The 27,370-nt window shown below is 38.0% G+C and overlaps 2 protein-coding genes across 2 annotated transcripts; both read right to left on the bottom strand.

Moving 5' to 3' along the window:
- Positions 1–170: 170 nt before the first annotated feature.
- dr1 (down-regulator of transcription 1) lies at positions 171–10,546 on the bottom strand. Its single transcript, XM_046871093.1, has 3 exons — positions 9,833–10,546; positions 5,025–5,188; positions 171–1,398 (listed from the first exon to the last, which is right to left on the bottom strand). The coding sequence occupies exons 1-3, from the start codon at positions 10,050–10,052 to the stop codon at positions 1,252–1,254; spliced, it is 531 nt and encodes a 176-aa protein (XP_046727049.1). The 5' UTR covers positions 10,053–10,546; the 3' UTR covers positions 171–1,251.
- A 3,560-nt stretch (positions 10,547–14,106) lies between these two features.
- On the bottom strand, positions 14,107–27,189 carry scinla (scinderin like a). The gene is made up of 17 exons (XM_046855046.1): positions 27,038–27,189; positions 25,181–25,366; positions 24,592–24,746; positions 22,208–22,369; positions 21,643–21,792; positions 21,081–21,167; positions 20,638–20,770; positions 19,680–19,768; positions 19,377–19,592; positions 18,352–18,485; positions 18,167–18,257; positions 17,485–17,655; positions 16,164–16,338; positions 15,828–15,943; positions 15,554–15,631; positions 15,361–15,421; positions 14,107–14,660 (listed from the first exon to the last, which is right to left on the bottom strand). Exons 2-17 carry the CDS (start codon positions 25,359–25,361, stop codon positions 14,500–14,502), a joined length of 2,160 nt encoding a protein of 719 aa, XP_046711002.1. The 5' UTR covers positions 25,362–25,366; positions 27,038–27,189; the 3' UTR covers positions 14,107–14,499.
- Positions 27,190–27,370: the final 181 nt, after the last annotated feature.

The following is a 27,370-nucleotide window of genomic DNA, read 5'->3' on the forward strand; positions in this document are numbered from 1 at the left end:
GTAGCAATATATCCGAAGACTATCCTGGAAATGTTTTGGAATGTTAGGTGGGAAAATGCCCTGGATGGTTTGGGACTGAAGCTATGAGGGCTACAAGAAGAGAGAGCAACCTGTAGTGCCTCTGTGTCCCCCCCCTATACTGAGGGGGAAAAAAACACTCTGAGCATAGATTATAAAACATGTTGACTTTTATTGCTTAGAGAATACAGCTTACAGCTCCTGCAAAGCCATGTGAACACGTGCCTCAACTAAAACTTACCAATCGTCACAATAATTGACCGCACATTCACAATGCAACTTCTACACATTGCACCAGAGAGATACAGAGGAACAAAAACCTTCTGCTTGGGTATGAAAACATTTTACAGTTTGATAGTTGCTATCAATATAGGGACACTGATGGTGGCGTAGTTCAGTGCCATCAGTCACGAGAGCATCTTTTTGTAAAGAGTGTAAAACTGTCCAGAGAATTTCTTAAGACTATCTGGTGACTGAAGTTTCATCTCTATCTTTGGTACTAAAGAGACAGATATCATTCTGTAGCTCTCCTTTCAATACTGTTATGAACACAGGCCAGACAAAAGCTGCATCCTACATACACTGTACTCTTACCAACTCAACTAAAAACAAAACAAAAAAAGAAAAGTCCTACTTTACAACCCAGATCAGCTCTCTGCCCAACACAAAGAGCAAAACCGGGAAGGAACAATTGATGTAAAAATCAAAATCACCAAGAAAAAAAAAAAAAAAAAAAAGATTTGTTACTCATAATTTTTTTACATATACAAAAAAGCAAGAAATCTACAGGACACCTAAAATAGGAGGCATTTGAGTTTAAACACTCATTCCTGCACCAAACCGAGAACAATTAAACAGAACGCATCTTCTGCCGCCGAGATATTATACGATCCAAAGTCTAAAAACAATGATTCACATACAATATGGCGGCTTCAAATATTTTAACTGTCTGAAAGAAAATCAGGAATTCATAATGAAGAAATATGTCTCTGAAAATAAAAGGAAGGGGGGAAAAAAAGCCTAAATATCTTGACAAAGGGGGAAAGCCAAATAAAACAGCCGTCTGGCCATGTTTTTTTTTTTTCTCTAAAAAGTCAATATAAACGGATACTGTGAGTGAGAAAGAGAAAGACAAAGACATAAAGAGATATAGAATATATATAGAGAGAGAGTGCAAGTGAGAGAGAGAGAGAGAGAGAGAGAGAGAGAGAGAGAGTGAGAGAGAGAGAGAGATCACATATCATCCTCTTCATCATCTTCCTGGGAGGATCGGGCGTGTTGAGCTGCGGTGGCTGAAGCTGCTGCTAACTGAGCCTGATGTGCTGCTTGTTGCATCTGCAGCCACTCCTGTTGGGCGAGTTCTGCCTGCTGCTGCCGTGCCTGCAAAACACACAGGTCACATAAGTGAGGGACACGCACACACACCGCTTTATATACACTAGGAAGAAAATGCTCTAAGAAATTCACAGTAGAGTATAAATGCCATTGGAGTCATTATTATGTACTTAGCAGGTCCCCACAGTGCATGAGCTTTCCTTCATCTCTCAACAAATACACTATCTGGCCAAAAGTATGTAGACACCCGATCATCACACACTGTAAGACTTCCTGAAAGTTGGAAGCACACAACCTCTTAAAACAGGGATGCGCAACTGACGGCCAGCAGTATCTTTAAATACGGCCTGCAGGGCCATGTCAGTCTGATCGCTGAAAAATAAAAAGACTTTATCATCCCATATGAGAATGTTCATTCTCCAACCAGGAGAGGGCGCTAGTTTCTGCCTGTCACTATAGTAATTAAAACATAATAGGATATGTGCTACTGAGAACATTCACCAAAATGAGCAAAAAGAAAAAGAATGTGAAAAAAAGAAAGTGACAGTGAAAACTGTGTTCAAACAGAAGAAAGAACAACATACAATCTAAATGAATTAGAATGTTGTGGAACAGTTCATTTATTTCAGTAATTCAACTCCAATTGTGAAACTTGTGTATTAAATAAACTTAGTGCTCACAGACTGAAGTAGTTTAAGTCTTTGGTTCGTTTGATTGTGATGTTTTTTGTCTCACATTTCACTAATTCACCATCTCAAAAGATTTTAATACTTCATAAGACCAATCAAAAAAACATTTTAGTGAATTGTTGGCCTTCTGGAAAGTATGTTTATATACTGTATATGTACTCAATACTTGGTAGGGGCTCCTTTTGCTTGAATTACTGCCTTAATTCGGCATGGCATGGAGGTGATCAGTCTGTGGCGCTGCTGAGGTGGTATGGAAGCCCAGGTTTCTTTGCAGCTCATCTTTTCATTTTCCTATTGACAATAACCACACAGATTCTCTATGGAGTTCAGGTCTGGTGAGTTTGCTGGCCAGTCAAGCACACCAACACCATGGTCATTTAACCAACTTTTGGTGCTTTTGGCAGTGAAGGCAGGTGCCAAATCCTGCTGGAAAATGAAATCAGCATCTCAATAAAGCTGGTCAGCAGAGGGAAGCATAAAGTGCTCTAATATTTCTTGGTAAATGGGTGCAGTGCCCAACACCAGCAGATGACATTGCACCCCAAATCATCACAGACTGTGGAAACTTAACACTGGACTTTAAGCTACTTGGGTTATAAGCCTTGGGTTTTGATGCCTGGACCCAAGCCTCAGTCCATTCCTTGTGAAGTTCACCCAAACTCTTGAATCGGTTTTGCTTGACAAGCCTCTCAAGGCTGCGGTTCTCTCAGTTGGCTTTTACTTCCACACTTTTTTCTTTCACCGAACTTTCTGTTAACATGCTTGGATACAGCATTTTGAAAAGTCAGCTTCTTTGGCCATGAATGTTTGTTGCTTACCCTCCTTGTGAAGGGTGTCATTGATTGTCTTCTGGACAACTGTCAGATCAGCAGTCTTCTCCATGATTGTGTAGCCTAGTGAACCAAACTGAGAGACCATTTTGCAGGTGTTTTGAGGTGATTAGCTGATTGGCATGTCACCTTATTCAATTTTTTTAGTTTTTGTTAAATGTGAGCTAAAATCACAATTAAGCTTTCAAATTTTTCGAATTGAACTTTCCTTTTAATAACTGTTTTATATATCCCTTCTAACTGTTCTCTGATGGTAGTTTGAGAATGTTCTCTTGGCTACTAATCAGAAATAGGAATAGGGTCTTTGTACATTTGTTGAGAATGTACACATTTGCTAATCATTTAACAAAGTTGGCCATTTGAATAAGCATAACTGCACAAGATTTATAGTTAATAAACTCATTGCATGAATTGTACATTTACAAGAGTAAATTAAAAAGTTATGTAAAATGTGTTCGTATGGATTAATAATCTGGTCCCTTCTTATGAAGGAGAAAAAATTGCTGGCCTTTATCACTGGCACATCCCTGGCTTAGAATATCCTTGAATTCTTTGAGCTACATGTACATTAATCTGGATAGAGCTGAATAATGTGTTTTTATTTTAAAACACTTTCAAGCCACACTGACGTTTTTAAAAAATTGTTCATCCACACTGAAGCGTATGAAATTGCTTACATTCCTATCCTGCTCTTGTGTAAAAACAGCTGCTTTGACTATAAAGATTATTTTAAGATGAATGGGTCACATGACACAATCTTTTTCATATATCTGCATTTTCTCAGTCTACACTACAAAACAAACCAGTGTTCACAAATGTACCCTCTCTGGAGCATGTTTTAAAAAAAAAAAAAAAAAAAAGCCAAATAAATGCAATGCAATGTAGATTGTTCATATCTGGCATTAACACGCTTCCTTGTAGGCAGTCAAGACACATAGCCTTTCACACTTAGCATTAAGAATGCATCTTATGTTCGGATTTCACACATCTCTTCATCTAGTGACCGGCTGTCATGGTGTTATGCTACAGTTATTTTTAAGTGGAAATGTCATCATCATTCAATCTCATCTTATGTTCCCCTTCAGAGCATTTCAGCTTTGACATCAAACATTTCAGCAACAGAGTCTGCTAACTGAACTTAGCATTCATGATTGGTGAGAAAACAAACGAAGCAGCTGCTTTCCTCTACTCCGTCATAGCATCCTTTTGACCCATTTGCATTGTATGACCATTAAGCGGGATTTCCAGACAGTTTCGCAATGATTACATGTGTTCCTGAAAGAGCAGCACAGCACTCAGATAGGTGGTGGCTGTCTGGGATTCCCTAGGATGCATTTGTGTTCGTATGTGATCAAATCATCTAGTCGCATTTGTCCCTTGTCACACCTTTACTTAGCACTGTTCACTGATCCGTTCACACAGGATACATGTGTAAGCAAGTCCTAAGAGGCCTTGTCCAAACCTGGTGTGGCATGATAATGTCTCTGTGGACAAAGCAATGTCCAAAAGACATGGTTTCTCAAGGCTGGGAGGAAAAACTCCTAAAAAACCATTCTCTCATTACAGCCTGACCTTACTAATGCTTGTGTGACTGAAAGGGCCCAAAGATTTCCCTAATCATGCTCCAAAGTCTAGTGAAGGTCATCAAAGAAAAGTAGAGGGTATAATAAGAGCAAATAAACCTGGAAAGAAATGTTCAAAAAGCTCATATGGGTGAGACTTGTCAAGGGTACACAAACAATTTGGCCAAATATTGTACATATTAAATAAAAATGAACAAATACCAACAATACAAACATGCCGATTCACCACTATGAAAAAAGTTTTTACCTAGCTGGTCCAGTTCCTGTAAATATACCATCTAAAATCTTAGTCCAAACAGGAGTTATCAGTCCTCTACCCTTCACTGCAGTTGGATACTTTCCACTGCTTGCTGCTTGATGGATATTTTGGTTATAAGACCGTTTTACAACCCAGCAGTAAGTTTATTTAAATATTCTGCAACACTCCTGAGCCTGATGCTCTTAAACCATCACCACAAGCACACCCCAGTGTGCAACACAGTATATGCAGGGCTGCAAGAACAATTAACAAAACATTTAGAACAGTTAAAAAATAATGCTTTAGAGAAGGCCCGGTTTGTGATTCTTACCTTGGCGAATAACTCCTGCTGCTGGCGAAGAAGCTCCTCTTCAGGGATGCCGAGGTTTTCCAAACGTGAGCTTGCCTTTCTCCGCTTTAGTGCAACTGTCTTACATTCCTGCAAAACGTCCTTCACTTCCGTAATGTAGGATCCAAAGCCAAGACTTTCAAGTGCTGAAAGAGACGAAGTAAAAAGAGGGGACTTATTTACAGCATGCCTGTGATTTATTAGTCACAACTATTATTGGCCTGTATCATCACACAAACCGAGACCCTTAGATGGCAGTGGAGTTTTTAACCGGGTTGTTTAACAAGATTCTGGAAGGTGAGCGGATGCCTGAGGAATGGAGAAGGAGTGTGCTGGTACCGATCTTTAAGAATAAGGGAGATGTGCAGACCTGCAGTAACTACAGGGGAATTAAGTTGATCAGCCACACCATGAAGTTATTGGAAAGAGTAGTGGAAGCCAGGCTGAGAGAAGAGGTGAGCAACAGTATGGTTCAGGTACCTGGGGTCAACAGTGCAAAGTAATGGAGAGTGTGTTAGAGAAGTGAAGAAAAGAGTCCAGGCAGGGTGGAGTGGGTGGAGAAAAGTGTCAGGAGTGATTTGTGATAGAAGGGTATCTGCAAGAATGAAAGGGAAAGTTTATAGGACTGTGGTGAGACCTGTGATGTTGTATGGGTTAGAGACAGTGGCATTGAGTAAAAGACAGGAGGTGGAGCTGGAGGTAGCAGAGCTGAAGATTTTGAGGTTTTCGTTGGGAGTGACGAGGATGGACAATATTGGAAATTAGTTTATTAGAAGGACAGCGCATGTAGGACGTTTTGGGGACAAAGTGAGGGAGGTTAAATTTAGATGGTTTAGACATGTGCAGAGGAGGGACATGGGTTATATCAGTAGGAGAATGCTGAGGATGGAGCCACCAGGAAGAAGGAAAAGAGGAAAACCAAGGAGGTGGTTTATGGATGTGGTGAGGGAGGACATGCAGGTAGTTGGGTTGAAAGAGGCAGATGTAGAGGACAGGGGGGTATGGAGACAGATGACCCGCTGTGGTGACCCCTAATGGGAGACGCTGAAAGAAGAAGGAGGCAGACGCCCTTATCCAAAGCGACTTACAACAGAGCAGGGGAGGGTTTAGAGCCTTATTCAAGTGCCCAGCAGTGGCAGCATGATGGTGTTAGGATTTTAACCTGTGACCTTCAGATCCAAAGATAAAGGCCTTAACCACTGAGCTACCACCTCCCTGAAGATACCGACCTGAAGACCACAGCATGAATGAGCTTAGCAAACTACTAACTGTGCACTATTATCACCTTATTAATTATTATTAATCATGTGGGACATTTAGAGAATAAGGCTACTACAGACATTACTAAGCAAAAACATGAGGTGTGAAGGTCTGTTTTTTTTTTTGTCATTCCCAAACACACTGTCTGCACAGAATGCTGCTATCTGAGTTATAAGATATATAAAGATGTCTTCTCACTTCCTTATGTTTAACATAACCCAGTGTATCAGCCAGTTTCAGAAAGCACTGTATAGAGAAAGTGGAAGTGTGTGATGTTTGCAATTATTTCTGGCTTAAGAATGTATTTCTCATCTAACTGTCTGGTGTCACTGCAGAATATTCACTCTCTTAAGTGAAACAACACCTCATATTGTGAAACAACACCAACATATCATATTGGGTCTAATGTACTTAATAGCCATTAGCATTTGTCAGTGACCTGGCTACATGGTCCTGCATGCGTCCTTCGATCCTGGTCTCCCTACAAGTACCAATGAAGTAGGGCTGCACGATTTGGGAAAAATGCCATGTTGCGATTATTGTGGTCAATATTGTGATATTCGATTATGATATAATAAATGGTTTTATGAGTCCATTGATTGGTTATCAAGTTTTGTAAAGGTTTTCAAAATGAATATTTTTCTTAACAAAATAAAATAACATTTGCATTCATGTAAAAACAAAGATTCTCCAAGGGACAGCTGAATTAAACAAAACAAATAAAAACATCTATATAGTTACAGTATATTTTTTACATGTCGCACAAGCTGACACTGCGATTGCGATACAATTAACAGTGAATCACTACCTTGAAGATATCAAAATGCTGCCTTTTACAAAAAATAAACACTGATAAAGACAAAAGAGACATCACACTCCAGCTTAGAATTGTGTACATGTCTCTACCAATCCATTACGGTGAAGGAGGCGTGGCCTCGGCACCTGTCAGTCCAAGTGAAGGAAGCCAAATCTCCCTGTCTACCCGTGGAGGTGGGCTTTATTCTGAACAATTCAAGAGGATGAAGCTGTATCTCTCAGTCCTAGCAAAGGAAGTATGACCTCTGTGCCAGTAAAATAGTAGTGGCTTCTATACAAGACAATCCCATGGCATTTAGTCCTAGTTACTATGGTGTGCCAAATCAAAAATGCGGATCATGAATACGGATGATCCGCTGTGGCAACACCTAATGGGAGATGCCGAAACAAAAGGTTTTTTTTTTTTTTTTACTATGGTATGTCTTTTGTGCATGTCAGTCCAGATGATTTTACCTGGAAGGTCTCAAAGATTTTACTAGTTCAGTATTCAAATATTTCTAAAGCAGAAAATTAAACTAGACAGGTATTTAACTTTATATTTACACCAATGCAAAGCACAATAATTACATGGGTTAGAAGAAAAACTGAAAATAGGCAGGTTAGGATGATACAGAAAAAAAACAAGCACAAGTAATTGAGTTAAAAAGTCCAAAGCTTGCGTCCTATGTTTAGCTATAAACCATATAGTTCCGAGACGCAGATATTAATCCGACAGTGAAGCCAGTAGGTGTAATTTCGCTATGTCTGTTCTTAAGTGGAAAACTTAAATTCTTTTCCCTATATGAACTCTTTCTACATTTGTTAGTTCATAGTTTCCAGAAACAGACAATAAAATATTTAAGATAACGCAAGCTTCTTTAAGTTTGGTGTAACTAAATGAAATGAATACTATAAATTCAAAAATAAAAAGCATTTGTTGCATCATTATAACTTTTATAAGGTAAAATGCTCAATTTCCCTCAGGTTTTACAGCAAACTGAACGCAGTGAGGTTTAAACAACATTCATGTGGATGATGAAAGCTAACGCCTTTAGAAGAAACTCCATGGAAAGCAGAAAAGGTTAAAACTGCCGTGGTATTCAGTCTAGGCTCTGAAGGACACACTTAAAATTGAGTGAAGCCTTAATTGACAAAGGTTCTATAAGTTGGGTATGTTATTAGTTTCTAAATGATGTGATTTGCTGCAGTAGAAGCTCACAAATACAGCAGGTTTCTGCACCGTAGCTAAATCACCACAGAAATTGTACTTGGTACAGTTTAGGTCCTGACCAGCTTGAGCCATGGAATAAGAAAAACGGGTCACTGTTGATTTGTAAAATTATTTGCTTAACCAAAAGAGGCTTCCTCTGCTATTTTAGCTAGAACTATGAGTGATCTGCTTTAAACATAATGGTGTTGCGCACAAACAACAGCAAATTTTAATGCCGTGTCTCACATAGTTTGGCCTTAATTATCTTACAGTATATCAGGGTCCTGCATATCTAAAAGAAGCATGAATCTTTTGAAAGACAAATGCAGCTTTATAGTCTCTGAAAGTCAATCTGAATTTCACTCATCTTCCAGGTTCAAGTTCCCTTTCAGTGGGACACTGAAATATTTAATTTAGTCAGAAATATTCATTTATTCAACATATTAAAATATCAAAAGTCAGTTTTTGAAAGCTTTTTGTTGTTTGGACTTTAACTATGTAGTTATTAGGCATGAAATGTGAGCACACACACCTAATAACTAGGATCAAATGTTTTCAATCTAAAAATAACTCCACGTTTAGTGGACCACAACCTCAACGACATACCCTGTGTGAACACTATACCTGAAGAAAAGAATAAAACGTCTTCCTATGTCTCAGGTGCAAGTAAGATACTCTTCCCCCAGCAGGAAATCCATGCTCACTGTTTATAATGATGTGGTTGAGGAGACTTTATTTACACTACTTAGTCATGACAACACAGGAACTTACAACCACAAAAGACAAGTCAAACCAAGCTCAGGGGCAGCGACACCTTATTTTCCAACACTACAATATCAAACAAGGCGAAAGTCGCATTCACCGAACACGTGCTAAAAAAATGAACTGAAAGCAAATGTGCATTTGAATCGCAATCAATCGAACCATGTTATCATGAGAGTATGTAACATGATGGCAAGGGCAGTGCAAAACACATAAGAACTGGGTAACACTTTACAATTACAAAAACTGCCCAAGCTTTTTGTTGCTTTATGGATATTAGAACAATAGTATCTAAAAGGTTATGAGTTACTCTGAAAAGTGTCCTTCACTTTCTTTTTACTTGCTGTCAAAAACAACACAATCGACATACATTTATAGGACTTGAATGCAAACATCTTCTGGGGACAGTCAAATTGTACATCCTTACTCTTATAAGAGAGCTCATGAGATGAGCATGGGGCAGTGCTTGTGATTACAGAAGCATGTGTACAGTATCCAAGTGAGATTATCCTCTTAAACTTGGAGGAGTAAACAAGAGTGAGACTTGGGTATTTAGAGTTTTTTGAAAGTGCAAATCTCCTCCCCAGAGGGATATAATGCTGTCTAGAAAGAAGTTTCTACATACTACCTTCAGCTCCATTCTGCTTACTCTCAGGGGGTTTCATGGCACGAAGTATGGTGAACATCGACAAGGTACAAAGAAAAGAGAGTACGCATGCACGAAGTCAGGAAGATGATGATCATGATGTTTGTGTGTGCTCACCATTGATGACATGCTCGGGGGAGATGGTCTTTTTCTCGGACTTGTTGCAGATCTCGTTGGCCTCGGAGGAAACCAGGTGGATGAACTCGGTGCAGCAGTTCACCACCAGCTCTCGGGCGTCGTTGGCCACCCGCACGTTGGGAAGAGTTTCTTTAATCATCTTGTTGATGGCCGCCCTCGGGATGGTGAGATCGTCGTCGTTTCCGGACGAGGAAGCCATTCTCTACCTGTGAATTCACTTTTGATTTTCACGGGAACTTCTCCAGCGAGCTGGTGGACCAGGTTTAAAGGGACGGAAGCCGAAATCGGTGAAGTGAAGGAGCTGGGTTTTGTTTTCCCCAGGGTCTGTGATTAATTTTGACAGGATGGATAAGTAGAGAATACGAATAAAGGATGCTAACTAAACAATTCTACGGAATGTATTACTACAAGTATAAAAAGTGCACAAGCGAATGGAAGCGTTTCCACTATTTGAACGTGCTCCTAATTAATGCTGAATTGCCGCGACCAAAACAAATCACGTTACATTGGGAGAACTTGGCTACTGGACTAAACTTATTATAAACCGAGGCATTGTGAAGTTATATTGCATGAAACGCCCCGGTAGCACCATTTAATTCATTACTTTGAATATTTTTTTCCCCCACGGTTGTTATAGCGATCTTCTGAGTCAATCCCACAATGCACGGCTGGAGGATATCCGGTGCCGTGCTCCGACAAGTCCCGCCTCTCTGGTGTTACGATTGGCTACTCTTATGAGTATTCATTGGTTAGTTCAGTCGTCCAATAACAGAACGACCCACAAACGTAAAGTACGTTTAAACGCTGGGGGAAAAAAAGGCGTGGTCTATTATAATACGATTATAAAATAGTTGTACTAACGCTGTATTGTTTCCCCTTTTTTCTTAACATTTCAAATAATTTGATAAACTGAACTTGATGCCGACGGACTGACTATAAATAAATTGCTCGAATCTTGTTAACTGTGTACATTAGCGGCATCTGGTGGTTAAAGTTACAAAATACACACAATAATCAGCTACATAGCAGATCTACTTCATAGTCTATTAGTGTGTGCCAGTGAAAATTTCTGCGGGTTTGGGCTTTTTAATTATAAATAAATAAATAAAAGTATATGTATGTATGTATGTATGTATGTATATAATATTTCTACCTTAACAGTTAATAGTGCACTGCTGTTACTCCATGATTTTCGGTCCATTAATTACACAGCAACAAAAACACAAATGGTAAAACAGAAAATAAACATATAAATGCAAAATCTAATGTCCATTTTATGCTTTAGTCTGTGTAAATCACTTTAGATCATTTGAAAGCATTGATGTGTAGCAACTATTTCTCATTCTAAAATTTTTAATTAAATAAAAATGAAAGAAAAGCATGTTTTAAATTATTGTTGTTATGAGGGAGATAATTATTTTACCTCTTTTGTATCATGCATCAGTCACTTAGACTGGTGTACAGATTTTTCTCAATATATAGCAGCGATTAAGAGGATGAAGAGTGGAAAGTCGGTTGGACCAGATGACATACCAGTAGAAGCATGGAGATGTTCAGGAGAGATGGCAGTGGAGTTTTTACCCAGGTTGTTTAACAAGATTTTGGAAAGTGAGCGGAGGCGTGAGGAATTGAGAAGGAGTGTGCTGGTACCAATCTCTAAGAATAAGGGAGATGTGCAGACTTGCAGTATCTTCAGTGGAATAAAGCTGATCAGTCACACCATGAAGTTATGGGAAAGAGTATTGGAAGCCAGGCTGAGAGAAGAGGTGACCATCTGCAAGCAACAGTATGTTTTCATGCAGAGAAAGAGCACCACAGATGCATTATTTGCTTTGAGAATGTTGATTGAGAAGTATAGAGAAGGTCAGAAGGAGTTGCACTGTGTGTTTGTGGATTTAGAGAAAGCGTATGACAGGGTGAAGAGAGAGGAGTTGTGGTATTGTATGAGGAAGTCAGGTGTGTCAGAGAAGTATGTGAGGGTGGTGCAGGACATGTATGAGGACAGTGTGACAGCAGTGAACTGTGCAGTAGGAATAACAGACTGGTTCAAGGTGGTGGTTGGACTGAATCAATGATTGGCTCTGAGCCCTTTCCTGTTTGCAGTGGTGATGGACAAGTTGACAGACGAGGTCAGACAGGAGTCTCAGTGGACTATAATTTTTGATGATATTGTGATTCGTAGTGAGAGTAGGGAGCAAATTGAGAAGAGCCTGGAGAGGTGGAGATATGCGCTGGAGAGAAGGGGAATAAAAGTCAGTAGGAGTAAGACAGAGTACATGTGTGAATGAGAGGGAGGGCAGTGGAGTGGTGCGGTTGCAGGGAGAAGAGGTGGTGAAGGTGGAGGAGTTTAGGTAGTAAAGTAAAGAAAAGAGGGCAGGCAGGGTGGAGTGGGTGGAGAAGAGTGGCATGCGTGATTTGTGATAGAAGAGTATCTGCAAATGTGAAAGGGAAAGTTCATAGGACTGTGGTGAGACCTGCGATGTTGTATGGTTTAGAGACAGTGGCATTGAGTAAAAGACAGGAGGTGGAGCTGGAGGTAGCAGAGCTGAAGATGTTGAGGTTTTCGTTGGGAGTGACGAGGATGGACAGGATTAGAAATTAGTTTATTAGAGGGACAGCAAATGTAGGAAGTTTTGGAGACAAGGTGAGGGAGGCGAGATTGAGATGGTTTGGACATGTGCAGAGGAGGGACGTGGGGTATATCAGTAGAAAATGCTGAGGATGGAGCCACCAGGAAGAAGGAAAAGAGGAAGACCAAGGAGGAGGTTTAGCTGTAGATGACAGGGGGGATGGAGACGGATGATCCGCCGTGGCAACCCCTAATGGAAGAAGCCGAAAGAAGAAGAAGAAGAAGAAGATGATGATGATACTATATATAATATAATATAATATAATATAATATAATATAATATAATATAATATAATCACAAAATCAAATAAGAATGATTGGCATTTAGACAAAAAATAAAAAGTGTACTGTAGGTTTACTCGCTTTTCTAACAAAAATGTTGAAAATGGTATATATTCATGTATAAATATCAAACTTTATATAAAATATATAATCATGTCACTATTATATTTATGAAATATAAAGTCAATTCTATCCATTTAAAAAAGCTCCTTTTTTCAGCACAATAATGAACTAAAGAATTTTTTTCATAAAAAAACAAACAAAAATAAAAACTCTCATCTTAAACACAGCTGTGAAGTTATGTGATGCTTGGACAGAGACAATGTCTTTTTACCAACTATTTCTCCTCCCACTCTTAAAAACAAACCATCACAAAAGTCTATCCAAAACTTTACTTGTGTCAGAGATCACAAGTGTCCCATGGAAAAAACTTTCTTAATGACTGTTACTAATTTGACAAGATGACAGGAAGAGCTTTGTAAAACACGAAACAGATTCCACACACCATGACAAACATCCCAGACCACCATTTTTCAGAGAACCAGTAATCGGGTTTCTGGAAACAGCTCTCGCACTCAAATTATACAATCTCTCAGAGCTAACAGCACTCAGAAGAGACTTAGAGGAAGGAAGATTAAGTTAATGCTAGACATTTTCTCAATATTTACTTTAATTTATAAATCTTTTTTTTTTTTTTAATAAAACTTTGGATTAACATTGATGATGAACATTGAAGCATTTTTTTTTTCTTTTACTTTTTTCTTTGTCCCAGTGCTAAAATGTTGCCCTTGTTTACTAATGCATTGGAATCGATATGTATTTGTAAGTGTCCAAAGACATTTGTGATCCACTGTATGCCATCATAGTGGTTTCATCAATCTGACCATTTAACCTTTAAAACTTTAACACGTCCTAAACAGCATTAGTAGGCCTGTATGCAGGGGGTTCCTGTATCAATAAACTGGAACGTTTTGTCCTCTTATTTCCAGTCAAATTAAATCATAATGTAACAATTGTGTGCTTTCAACTTTGTGTAAACAGTTTGGGGAAGAACCAGGGTGTGATGGGATGAGAGAAGTGGCAGTTCAGTGGTTATAATGTTGAACCACTGGTCATTTGATCAAATCCCTACACTGCCAGCTGCCACAGTTGAGCCCTTAAACAAGATCCTGCCCCACATGTATAAATGTGATAATTGAAAACCGATCTGGATAATTACCTATTCCAAATGCCATTAATGTAAATTGTCAGAACCATAAAGAAATAGTACAATACCTTAAATAGTCAACTGAATCGAGGGAGTCAAGCTAATTTTACAAATAAAAAAAGACAGTAACCATTGTAGCAAGAGGCACATTTTATTATTAACCAGCATATTATAATATGTAAAACATGTTCACATTAATCTGCATTTTGAGAAAATTATTTTGAGATGTTACTATGAATTAAAATGTTTTAATGCCCAGAATATTTAGTACATGCCAAATTGTTTTAATTCTAGTCTTAAACTGAGTTTTAGCATTGATTTAGACAAAAACTATATATCAAGTGCATGTTTAAAAATTGTTTTTAAAAAGAAACGAAATGAAAAATGACATGACACTGCATATAGGTGACTAGTGCATAATGCTGTTTTTGCTGTGAATATAAAGCTCTCTATTGATTTATGGCAGCCATCAGCACTTGTGTGTATACTTGTGTGGAAACCATGCAAAGTGTGTGTGTATGAGTGTGTTTAGAATTTGCCACGGATACGTTCCAAAGGGTCTTTTTCCCACATTTGAATATCCCAGGCCTGGAACCAGCCAGTAAATGTGGGTGGCTCAAAGCCCTGCTTTATGATGCTGATGGGTGTGCCTCGACGGCCAGAGGGGTCAGAGTTCACATAGTCTTGAGCTGAAATAAAGAAATAGAGTAAACGTGATGTTTTTTAAACCCATATAGCTACATTTCACTGTTATACTATTAATATTATCATGTTGTGCAAACTACAAAACTAAATCAGTGCACAGTAATTTCATATAGCATTAAGTTCTTCAGTAAACTTAAACAAATTTCTGACACTGTATGGCACATTGTTTGCTATAAACCCCGGCCAAAGTATGTTGCAGAGCTCTTGATTAACTCATTCAAAGACTGTCTACCTCTTTCCTGTCAATCATAGCAATGTTTGCTAACTGGTGACATCTGTTTACAGATGCACTTTATTTTGGTTAATTAAAAGCTACAGTTCAAAATAATGAGCTTCATTGAGAAATTATACACTAATCTTCAGCCTTTCAACTGTAAGAAATCAGCAACAAGAAAATACTGCATATTTTTGTTTCCACTGTTCCCAGAAAAAATACAGGTGCATGAACTATATCTGTACAGTCATAGTTCTAACCACATCTGGTTTTTTTTTTTATTCCTCTACAAGCACACAGGTCATCCAAAAGAAATCCACAGGACACCCCAAAAACTCAGCTGATACAAGATACATCTCTCTACCTAAAGACCTGTGACTCTTTTACACCCTTGGGAGTTTTAAGATTGCAGAAGAGTAGCAGTTTAGTATCTGACAATATAGTACAGCTCTGTGTGGCATCAGCAGTACCTATTTTGTCTGATCCGCTCCTCTCCACTTCATTGGCATCATTACCAATCCAGAGAAAGATCTGAGGAGATTAGAAAGACAAAAAAAAATTCACATCCTGCACATTTAGACCTAATAGACTTGGTTACAACAGGTGGGATAATGGTGTCTGTATCACTGAACAAACCAAGAGAAGAGTAGAGATTTGAGGTACCTGGTGCCAAGTATCCAGAAGCATCACATCATCTGTGGCCAAATCAACCTGAGTGAAGTCTCCTGGCACTTCATCTGCCTAAAAACAAGACAGAAATGAATAAGTGTGAGACAAAGAAAGAGAGAATTTATGTATATTGTGTATTTTATTTATTTTTGATGATTACTATTCTTGTATCAATTTGAGGCACTGCATCAACATAACTTGTAACTGATATCCTAATAGGTCAATGGTTAATTTCTGATATTCGCTGTGGTCAGCTCCGTAAACTCACTATGAGTCGGCCAGTTTTGTTGGAGCAGCCGAATAGGCGAGGTGGTTTAACTGTCTTCTGCAGACTGCTGGAGGTCTGGTAGTCCTTTTTTCCACCAAGTGCTGACCAGAATCCCGCTGGGAGTGTGGTGGAGAGAGACAGAGAAAATTGAAGGATTTGCAAATTTTATAATGAAAATCATTTTATAATTTTAGAAATGGATCCAGGGAAAACCAAGGAAACAGCAACAAGGACCAATGAAACAGGACCATTCTATCACCAAATAAATACATTTATTTATGCAATATTTTCATTGTAAAAGCATTTGTTTTAAACATGCTAGCTAGTGAATGCTACCTGGTTCCTTTCCCTCAGTCACTTCAGTAGCGCTGCCACCCAGGAAGCTGCAGACATATTTGGCAGAAGACAGCTCCTCATCCGTAGCGCCGGTTCCTCTCCACAGAAACATGGAGTTTGGAGTCTTCAGCACAAACACATCATTGGTGTTCAGTTTTGCAGCAGAGGGCTCCACCTGATAGAAGAGAAGACAGATCTTAATGATATGATCTCATATTGAAGAACATTAAGGATTAACAGATTTCTTTCAAAGGTTGCAATACAGTCAACCTCTGATAATTCGAGGTTCAGGACTCGCAGCCCGGAAAAATTTTGGTTTTCATTTGGAACCTAACTAACAGCAAGTTGCGGATTATCTTCAAATTCGCGGGAATTCGCAGCGGGACCGAATGTTCAGGAACGTTAGGGATGACATTTTAAACTATGCTTACACTAACAGATTTTAGTAAAAGCACTAAAACACATTATTGTATTAAAGGGACATAATGTGTAGATTAATTCACTAAATTACCATAGGGGCAGCTGCAGCGGTGCGTCCCAAATTAGCAGATTTTCGGAACTCGCAGGGGTCTTAGAACGTAACCCCACGAGTTCTGGTGGACCACTGTACAGTATTGCACCTAATATCACATCCCTTTCAGTTTGAAATAGTAAAAAAGCAACATCATAAAAGAGCTACTGTATGATGTTTAGCCTATGGGGCCTACAGAGTTTAAACAGCATACTGCATTTATAATAGTTGCAAAACACTTTTCAGTCAAAAACTCGATTTTTGGTTACAAGCATTATTATTAAAATTTCTGAGTGTACTGGTGCAGTAAATTATTTGACATGCTGATTGTTATTTCATTTATTTATATGTTCAGCTTCAGTAAATCATTCATCCTTACTTTATCCTGCACAGGAGTGGAGAAATTCACCCTGAAGGGACACCATTTTAATACAGGGATCTACTTCTAAAATCTCAGTAAAAGTACCAGTCTACGTTAAGTATCATAAAAAGAATCATGTGATTTAGATTGATAATGAAGTAAACAGCTAATTATTATTAAAGAAGGGCAGCAAAATTGAGTTGCATCATTATATAAACAGATAAATATTTTACTGCACAGATGATGCCCTAAATCATCTTTACTTTCAACTGATTGGCTAAAGCAGAATGTTGCAGATGAACTGAATTTTCTTTCCACAATGGAGTGACCAGAAGTAAGTGCATATTTGTAGTAAACCAGGCAGACTGTCCTACCTTTAAGAGTAAGTACATAGTATGCAATAATCAACATGATGTGACTGGCTATAAGCCAGTAATAGGTTGACTAACCTCAACAGCACGTGTAGCACGAGTGGAGCTTTGACGAATTTGGAAGAGACGTGTACTTCCTGCACAGGTCTGCCCGTCTTTTCGTGAAGTCCCTCCCAAACAGATGATCATTGGTTTTCCCTTAAACAGGCTCATCAAATGGGGTGGTTCCTGGCCTTGAGTGACACGCACCTGCACAGGAGATCACACAGAAGGGCTATGAATTTTACATTAAGAAATATATATTCTTAAACTTATAATCTTATACAAACAAAAATAATTTTTGCTCATAAATATGAGTCTGTATGAAATTGCATTTTTCAGCTATTAAGTCTTCTGTTCGGCAGATTTCCTTTTCCTCCTGTTTCCTTTTCTCTTAAATGGCCATTTAATCCATAGGAATGTTGCTCTTGTAATGCATCCCATTCTAAATAAACATTCAAATTCCTACTAAAGCAATCACCATTTCCGGATTACTGATGGTGTTTACAAACTCCCTGAATCCACATATAAAGATGCCTGGCAATTTTTTTAAAGTAACATCTGCTTATCTTGTAGGGACAGCAGACCTTTAAGCGAAGGAAAAGGGAAAAAAAAAGATGCACTGCCTTAGGAGACACTGATTTAGTCACTAGTCTCCCTGTGATTAAAAATGTGATTATAAAATAGAATCTGCGATCAATACTGTCAAGACAATTCTAACCTGCACCGGAGCTCCTCCCATGGAGTCATCCAATTTGACTGTTAAAAAGGCAGAAGCAGCCAACTCATCCTGTGTGCACTTCAGCCCCTGCCTAGAGCAATCAACAATATCTGTTTACCCACACAATCACAGTTATTTAGTAAGAATGCAAATTAACATTGTAGCTTATGACTGGACTGTCTCACCAGGTGTAGATGATATGCTGTTCTCTGCCTCCGTGTTTGTAGCTGTAGAGGATCAGATAACAGTCTCCTCCATAGAACTGGCCATAGGTGGAAGGGTCCACAGGAACCTTTTCCCCACCTTCAACACGCCAGACCTGTAAAAGTAATCCAGGATTACAAAATCTTTCCTAAAACCCTCTCATGATACATTTGCTCTATCAATTTACTCAACAAGTGACAACCCTGCAGTGAACACAGCATGTATCCCTGCCTAATGGCCTGCAATATAATCACTGGCACTACTGAATCTAATGATTGCAGAGGAAGACTAAGAACTCATAACCTAAGGTTAAGGAAGCTGAGTTAAATCATTTGATTCTCTTTATACATCAACCAGGCATAACTTTATTGCCACCAGTCAGACATAACATTATGACCACCTGCCTAATATGGTGTTAGGCCCACTTTTGCTGCCAAAACAGTTCTGAACTGTCAATCATTTACAGCATTAACTTCTTCAGCAATTTGAGCTCCAGTAAAGTAGTCATCTGTTGGATCGGACAACATGAGCCAGCCTTCGCTCCCCGCATGCATTATGAGCCATGGCTGCCCATGACCCTGTAGCCAGTTCACCACTTTTCCTTCCTTGCACCACTTTTTATAGATACTGATCACTGCAGCCGGGGAACATCCCACAAGAGCTGCAGTTTTGGAGATGCTCAAATCTTTACGCTTGCCCGTTTCTTCCTGCTATTTCTCCTTCTCAACTTTGAGGACAAAATGTACACTTGCTGCCAAATATATATTCCACTAACTAACAGGTGCCATGATGAAGCGATAATCAGTGTTATTCACTTCACTGCTCATAATTTTATAATGTCATATTGTTATGTTTGGTTTGATGTACGTACTGTATATAGGCAGAAAACCTTATATCATCGGAATCACATATTTAAAATATTTTTATTTTGATTAACAAATTCAAATCAGACCTGCACACGAGGTGCAAATACACTTAAATATATTAGATTTCTGTTCAGACTTACCTGCACCTTGCCCGAGCCATCATCCACCATGCCGTGTTGTGCAGCCATGGCACTGTTGGAGTGAAGGCTAGATGCGTCAAAGGGGATCTGTGCCACACTAGCAATTCGCCCAATAGTGTAGGCCTTTCCTGGACCCGTGGTCTGATCCTTATCCTTCCAATCACTGAAGAATTGTTTGAACAATGTGGTCTCCCCACCAGCAGGCATCACCTGGATCTAATCACAACAGATCAATAGATGTTGACAGCTAGACTTCATAAAGGTGACATTTGAATTGTATGGAGCTTTAATAGATTTTTTTACCTGGGTGTTTTTATTATAGTTTTTCTCTTTGATAAACTGCTCCGCTGATTTCATGGCTGCCTTGCGTTCAGCTTCACTGGCTTTTGAACCTGAAGGGCAAAAAAAAAAAACAATAAGTCAGACATGGAAAATCTAGTTTAGCCCTAGAATGAAGAGAGAATTCCATTTCTCATCGAAAATTCAATTAAACTAAACTGGGTCTCATGTTTCAGGTTTCTGTTATAAACTTTATTAATGCTTACCGGTGGCAAGGTGGGCTCTGACATGTACTTAAGTAAAAAGTAGCGATGACTACTACCTGTTTTAGTGTCACACTGGTAACTGGACCTCACATCATATTAAAAATAATAGTCAATCGATTAAAATATTTAATTGTGATTAATTGCATCGTTGTTGTGAGTTGAATAACTATTAGTTGAAACTTAATTGCACATTTTTATCTGTTCTAAATGTACTTTAAATTAATGTTTGTCCTGCAAAGTTCTATCATGCTCTCGCAAAAACATGTTATTTTCTCCCACCTGCAATATAAAATTTTGTCCCGCCTGCAGGACAACATGCAACATAAAACATCAACTGTTATAATATGTTATAAAAAAAACAGATCAAAGTTTTGTTGTGTTGTATGTTCCTTTCTTTAATTTTATTTTTACCGTGCATGAACTACGCGATAGTTGCCATTGTTGCTTATGTGCAGTAGATGCATAACAGTAGCAAAACACTCGTTTGCGTCATGTCCTGCAGGAGTGCAGGTATCTACTTCCCACCTCTGATGCTTACCATAGACTGTTATATCAGAGGTAGCATTTAACCCCTTCGTGCTAAGCCTTCCAACACTTTACATCACTGAGGTAAACTTCACACCAAGATTTAAGTTGGGTGTTTGTATATTTATATGACCCCAGGATTTTCTGAGGTATTAAACACAAGAGAAATAGCAGTAGATCACAAGACGCACCTTTCCACAAGAAAATTTTGCCATCAGCTCCATTGTCAAGAATGTAGCATTCATTTGGAGAAAGTATTTGTTGTTTAAATGGGCTGCTCTGAGCCACCAGAGAGGTTTTCATAGAGCCTGCAGCATCAGAGACCTGTCACACACACACACACACACACACACACACACACACACACACACACACACACACACACACAACTAAAATTATGTGCACCAGGCTTAATAAATGACTACAAATTGTAATCTAAAAGCATAATAATTAAAAAGAAAAAAATATATTAGTAGTAGTAGTATTATTATAATTATTATTATTATAAAATATGCTGCAATGCTTTTATGCGTTTACTTTCATTATGCATTTAGCAATTGTAAATGTCAATTAGAATCATATTTATTTCATATTTGCTTCACACACATACACAAAACCACAACTAATTTTGTACCATGTAAAGCGCGCCCTTCTTGTTGGATTTGTCGACAACTTCATCATCAGCACTTCCTGCTGGGATATCAGGTTTGGGTCCAAGTACCTAAAAATACACAACAAATGAAGCAAACATTTCCGGTAGTTCGATGACTAAGTATTTCCCGTATTCAAACCCACCCAAGTTTAACAGTTTGTATGAGGAAATGAGTGGCACAGACTTTAAAGCTTTATGTTTAGGGTTACACTTGCTGTAACAGTTTAAAGATTCTAATAGTCAATAGTTGTCAGAAAAGGAAATGCACAGAATTTCCAGCTCATTTTGAATATCATATGTTTTCTCTCCTAAAGTTTTTAAATGGAACAACGTCATAGTGCAAACTGAATGCCTATGTAATGACATTCTCCTCAATCAAGTTTTAACACACCTGCTAATATAGTGTCTAACACTACACAGACACACTTTATCACTTTCTTTAGCAGTGCAAGGTTTAGTATTACGGTATAGGAATGACTAATAGAATTGTTTATGATAATATCATATGATGTCATTTTCTGCTTCTCAACTGAATGATCCTTACAGCAATAATGGCCTCTGGCTCAGAGTTCTCCTCGACCATATGCAGCTTGGCACGACCATTACGCTCGTTATCCCGGATGTCGATGGCCACCTGAGAGGCTTTTAGACGTTCAAATCGGTTACAATCACTGCCACACCACTGATAGATGTCCTGAAATGAAAACACAAATACAATCAAATGGTTTCTATTCTTGGTATTTGCTATCCATAATTTACTCTGGATGTCTAATGAAAAAAGTCTAAAATAACCCATGTGATCGCAAACTAAGCATCACTATATCCTCTCTGAAATGTGTACAAACTTTTGTCATTGGCAGCCTATTTAGTAACTTAGTACTGAATAGTCTACAACAGTGCAAAATTATAATTGCACACTGCAACACTGACCAAAACCTCACTTTCATTTAAGTATTCTTACGCTTAGGAAATGATGGATGGCACAGAACAGGTGTGTGAATCCTGTGCAATAACTGATTATTACACATTGTTAGATTTTCGTGTTAATTATATTATTATCTTCCATAATAATGCATGAAAACATTGTATGCTGCTTTTTGAAAGCTGACCTTGCCCAGATCGATGATGAAACAGTCTCCACGGTTGAAGCTGTCCCATGACAGTGGAACCTCGGTAGCACGGATCACCCTCCGCCCTTTAACGTGGAGTAATCTCTTCACATCCATGTCATTGGTCACCACGTGTTGGAAGCCAGAGGCCACGCCACCTTGCTGTGTGTATGTGAGAGAGAAGAAGCAAAGAGACTGAAAACTTTCGCGTTTGAGTAAGAGTAAGAGAATGCAATCCTTTTTCCTCTGCCTTGCACTTTAAGTGCATTTTATTATTATTAAAATTAAAAACATACACAACAATGCCAGAAGTGTTATTATGGCATTTGTTAATGTAAACTGAAAAAAGTAGAACATTGTAGTAGATGATATCTATAGAAAATGTATTATTAAATGTAAAACACACACCAATAAACATTAGTATAGTAACCAAAGGGGTTTAAGAAATGTAAACTATTGAATAAAAAAATTAAAATCATTTAATTTAATCAATTTATTTTGTGACAATTTAATTGATTACTCAATGAATTTAATATAATAAATGAATAGAGGAGGATGATCTCTTCGCTCTGATACAGACTTCTGGAATGAGGATGTTAGTGCAAGCCCAGGCTTGGGCAACACATACGTGCTTTGGCTTAGTCTAGAATACTACTGTTATATCCAGGCACATCAGTGTATGCATTAACCGTTTGATATGCCACATTGTTCATATTAACATATTAACTTATTTTGTTCATACTAACAGCTAATTAGGAAGTCCTTGTCTCCAAAACATCCTACATGCGCTGTCCCTCTAATAAACTCATTTTTAATCCTGTCTATCCTCGTCACTTCCAACGAAATCCTCAACATGACAATGCATAAATGATAGTTTTGTAAATGTAAGTTTTGGGGGGTTAGCAAAAACAGCAAACACTGCAAATTTAATTGATAACTCAATTTATTCAATATAATAAAAAAAATAGTGTATTGCAATAGTTAGATTTTTAAAATGTTAACTGTTGATGTTTACAAATATTTATATTAATAATAATGAATGTGTTAAAAAAGAACAAACAAGTTTATGTCTATATTTCCTCCGCCTAACTGTACTGAAAAAGTATAAGTATGGTATGTGATTTTTGAGCATTCCATTTCACATTTTGTCCCAATTTGCTCTTATAATTCCCTCCACTCTTCTCAGAAGCTGTTCCACTAGATTTTGGAGTGTGCTTATGGATACTTGAGTTCATCAGCCACAAGAGTGTTACAAAAGGCAGGTATTGTGTACGTGATGAGACCTGGGGTGCAGTCAGCGTTCCAATTCATCCCAAAGCTGTTCAGTCATGATAAGATTAGAGCTTAGTAGCAGGCCACTCAAGATCTTTCTCTCCAAAGCATGTAAACCAGATCTTTAGGGAGCTCACTTTGTGCACAGGGGCATTGCCATGCTGGGACAGGTTTGGGTTTCCAAATTCAAGTGAATGTAAAATTTTATTATGGTGCATCTAAAGACGTCCTGTATAATTGAGTGGCTCCAGGTTTGGAGTAACAGTTTTGAAAAAAACAGTTGTGAAAGAAAATAATTAACCAACAGATGATTAGTACTGTAAATGTTAATTCACTACTGAAGCTGTGAATCAACACTGGAATGTTCCTGTTTTCTTTATTCCATTGAGTATCTTGCTATTCTCATCAAACTTCTTTTCACTGTTTGTGAAAACAGTGCTCTAAACTGAGGGGAAAATGCACACTCCGAGCAAACACACACATATTTTCCAGTGGGTTAAGTGCATGTGTTTAGCAGACCAAGCCTTCTGCTCTGCCACTATTGAAGGTCACAAAAATCGAAAGCAGATGTGTAAGCTGATGATTCATAATGGTAAAATCACCATGGAAACAGTTGGCAATAGTTGACCAGAGACTTAGAGGACAATATTGTTTTCCAACTTTACTCTTGGTAGCAAAAGAATAGAGGAGGAGGCTCTCTCTGCTCTGATACAGACTTCTGGAATGAGGATGTTGGTGCAAGCCCAGGCTTGGCCAACACCTACGTGCTCCGTCTTAGTCTAGAATACTACTGTTATATCCGGGCACATCAGTGTATGTAATAACCGTTTAATATGCCACATTGTTCATATTAACATATTAACTTATTTTGTTCATACTAACAAATGATTAGGAAGTAATCATTATCACAAATAAAATAATCAACATTATGAAAATGCATAACTGATGTACTGGTGTACAGTTTTGCAAAAACAGCAAACATTGCAAAGAATTAACAAAAAATAAAAAATAAAAAATTCACGTCTTTAATCTACTACTAATATCTGAAAGAACACATTATATTTTGTGGATATTGATATATTTAGGTTTATATACTGAACAGAATACAGTACCTGATACTTAACACCGGACTTAAAGTAGCCAAGGAAGGTGAGGGACTCATTGTTCTGCACCTCACGGAACTGAACTGGACTTCCACCCAAGAAGTCGTCCAATTGGGTAGAAAAGATTGCTGCAGCCCCGCTTTCATCCTGGGAACACTCACTCCCTAAACAGACATGACACAAACCTTATATATATCTCATTATCCCTATGTGTCTGTGTGTATGTGTGGTAAATGTACATGAGCTGAAATTTTTAAATACCCAATATTTTAGGATTTTTTAATATTGGCTTTATTTTAATACTAAAAATCTAACCAAAGAAATATGTAGCTTTAGTTGCTTTTATTTAGTTTGGTCTGTGACAATAATCTTTCTTAATCTTTAGTCAAATTTTAGACAGTTTTAGCTTGTTTAAAAAACTTTTTTGGTACTGTATATATAATTAGGCAGACAAAGAGACAGACAGCAATAGATTCATATAGAATCACTGGTCACTTTGTGAAAAACATTTTGTTCATTGATAGTTTTTAGTTACCCTTATAAAGTGGACAGTGTTTATTAAATATGTGGGCAAATAGTAAAACAGCAAAAGTCTCACCAAGCCACATGTGGATGGCATAAGATGGAGCAGGAGTGGTGAAGAGAAGAATGTAAGCATCTCCAGTGAAAAAGTTTCCATAAAGCTGCTTGGGTACCGGCACCAGGTCCATCTTTTCCACCCTCCATATCTGCAGGCCTGGCTTCTTTCCTGCAGTCTGAAACTCCTTGTGGGCTACCATGATCTCTGTAATTATTAGCACAAATTATGGTTTCACATATAATTGTCTACAGAGATGTAATCACATAAATGTAGGATGGTGTAAATCCCAAAGAGTCACAGACACTGGGGAGACTGAATATCAATGTTTCCTTGTTTGGTAAAACAAAGATAATTACATGCTCAAGCAGCAGACAATGCTTGGCTAGTTTTCTCAGCATCAAAACAGATAACAACAAAAAATCAATAATACAGAGTCCAAAACAAAAAGATAAGACGTGAGAAAGTCTACTGTGAATACTAGTGAGTCTCAACATTCTAGAAGTACATCAAGACACTTAACAACTGTCATAAATATTTAGGAACCTGAACAGACACAATGAATGACAACAGAGCAATTAGTCAATCTGAATAGATGTAATTTGGGCATATTGTCAAAACCCGTATTTCTGGAATGACGAAAGGCTTAATGTTAATGAACCGCAGTTGATTTTGCATATAGCTGAGTGCCAACAACATTTAACAAAATGCACTGAGTATGATAACAGATGGTTTCTCTAGTAGGTAGCATGTAAATGAAAAATAAAAGTGTGGACCAAGAACAGCAGTCCTGATTAATTATTCCTAAAACGACAAACTGCTGGCAATCTAATTGTACCACTGTTTTACAATTTTACATCTAAATAAAAAATAAAAAAATACATCAGAAAACAGACCTGACTCAATTCATGCACACAAAATTCAGAAAATGCCTATTTGCTAAAAATGTGCTGTTGTTTTACTTTAAAAATACAAAATGCAAAAAAAAAAAAATATGCATACACACACACACATATATATATATATATATATATATATATATATATATATATATATATATATATATATGTGTGTGTGTGTGTGTGTGTGTGTGTGTGTGTGTGTGTGTGTGTGTATATATATACTGTATATATGCTGTATATACTGTATATACTGTATATATGCGCACATTTGATAAAATTACTAGCACTGCGCTATCAAGGTTGCCATTTAGTCCACTATTACATTTTTTAGATTTTTTAAACCAGTCTGTTATAAAACTATTGTATAAGGAAATTATAGGCCATGACGTATATATTGTATTTCCTGAAATTGTACTTTCAGTGATATAATTCAGTGGCATGCTGTACAGTATGTTGTAAGACAGAGAGTGCAAAAATGCACTTAAAAAACAGTTGTTGATGTTTATGTATCACGTTGTTCGATTCGCGATTCGAGTTCGGTACTAAACAGATTTGCTCGAAACAATCGACTCATGAATCAGTTAAAAGAAAAAATCACCATTGCACGCGCGGGCTACGCCCTCATTCGTGCAAATCAGGAACATAAAGTATATAAAGAGTGCAGGACTTGATGTGCAAACAAAAAAGTAATTTCAGAATTGTAAGTCGCACGATGCATACATGAGCTTTTTACACGGAAAAACAAAATGTCATTCAAGCTCATTTCCACAACAGGAAAAAGCAGCAGCGACGAAAAATAGAGGCAATTATTTCACAGCCGAACCATTTCATCCGCTTTCTTTCGTGCAAAACATAAAAACCAGGCTAAATAACTCACACAACATTTGCTGTTAAACCCCCCAACACTACAGATCCCTGAGCTGAGTAGTGATACTGTGCAGAAATATATGAGTAATGATGATTTCCTATAACTTGCCTGTATTTCTGAGAAATTGAGGGACTGCTGGATGCGTATGAAGAAGCTGAAGAGGTGTACTGTAAACGCCCCACCTCCATGAAGTCTTTATAAGGAGGAAGCGAACAGTCTTTATTATATCTCCTCCTCTCTTTTCATCCTCCTGCTGAATAATCCAGTGTGGTCTGACCAACACCCAGCTATTAAAACACTAAATGCCAAACAGGTACACAGTCTTAACTGTAATGCTGAAAGGAAAGGATCTGAGTTAGTATTACATACCGTGTAAAACAAAAACAAACGGATTATAAGAAATTAACATAACAGTAAGACAGCAAGAAAAACATATTTTTT

The sequence above is a fragment of the Silurus meridionalis genome, chromosome 1 (assembly GCF_014805685.1).
Source record: "Silurus meridionalis isolate SWU-2019-XX chromosome 1, ASM1480568v1, whole genome shotgun sequence".
Classification (NCBI taxonomy): domain Eukaryota; kingdom Metazoa; phylum Chordata; class Actinopteri; order Siluriformes; family Siluridae; genus Silurus; species Silurus meridionalis.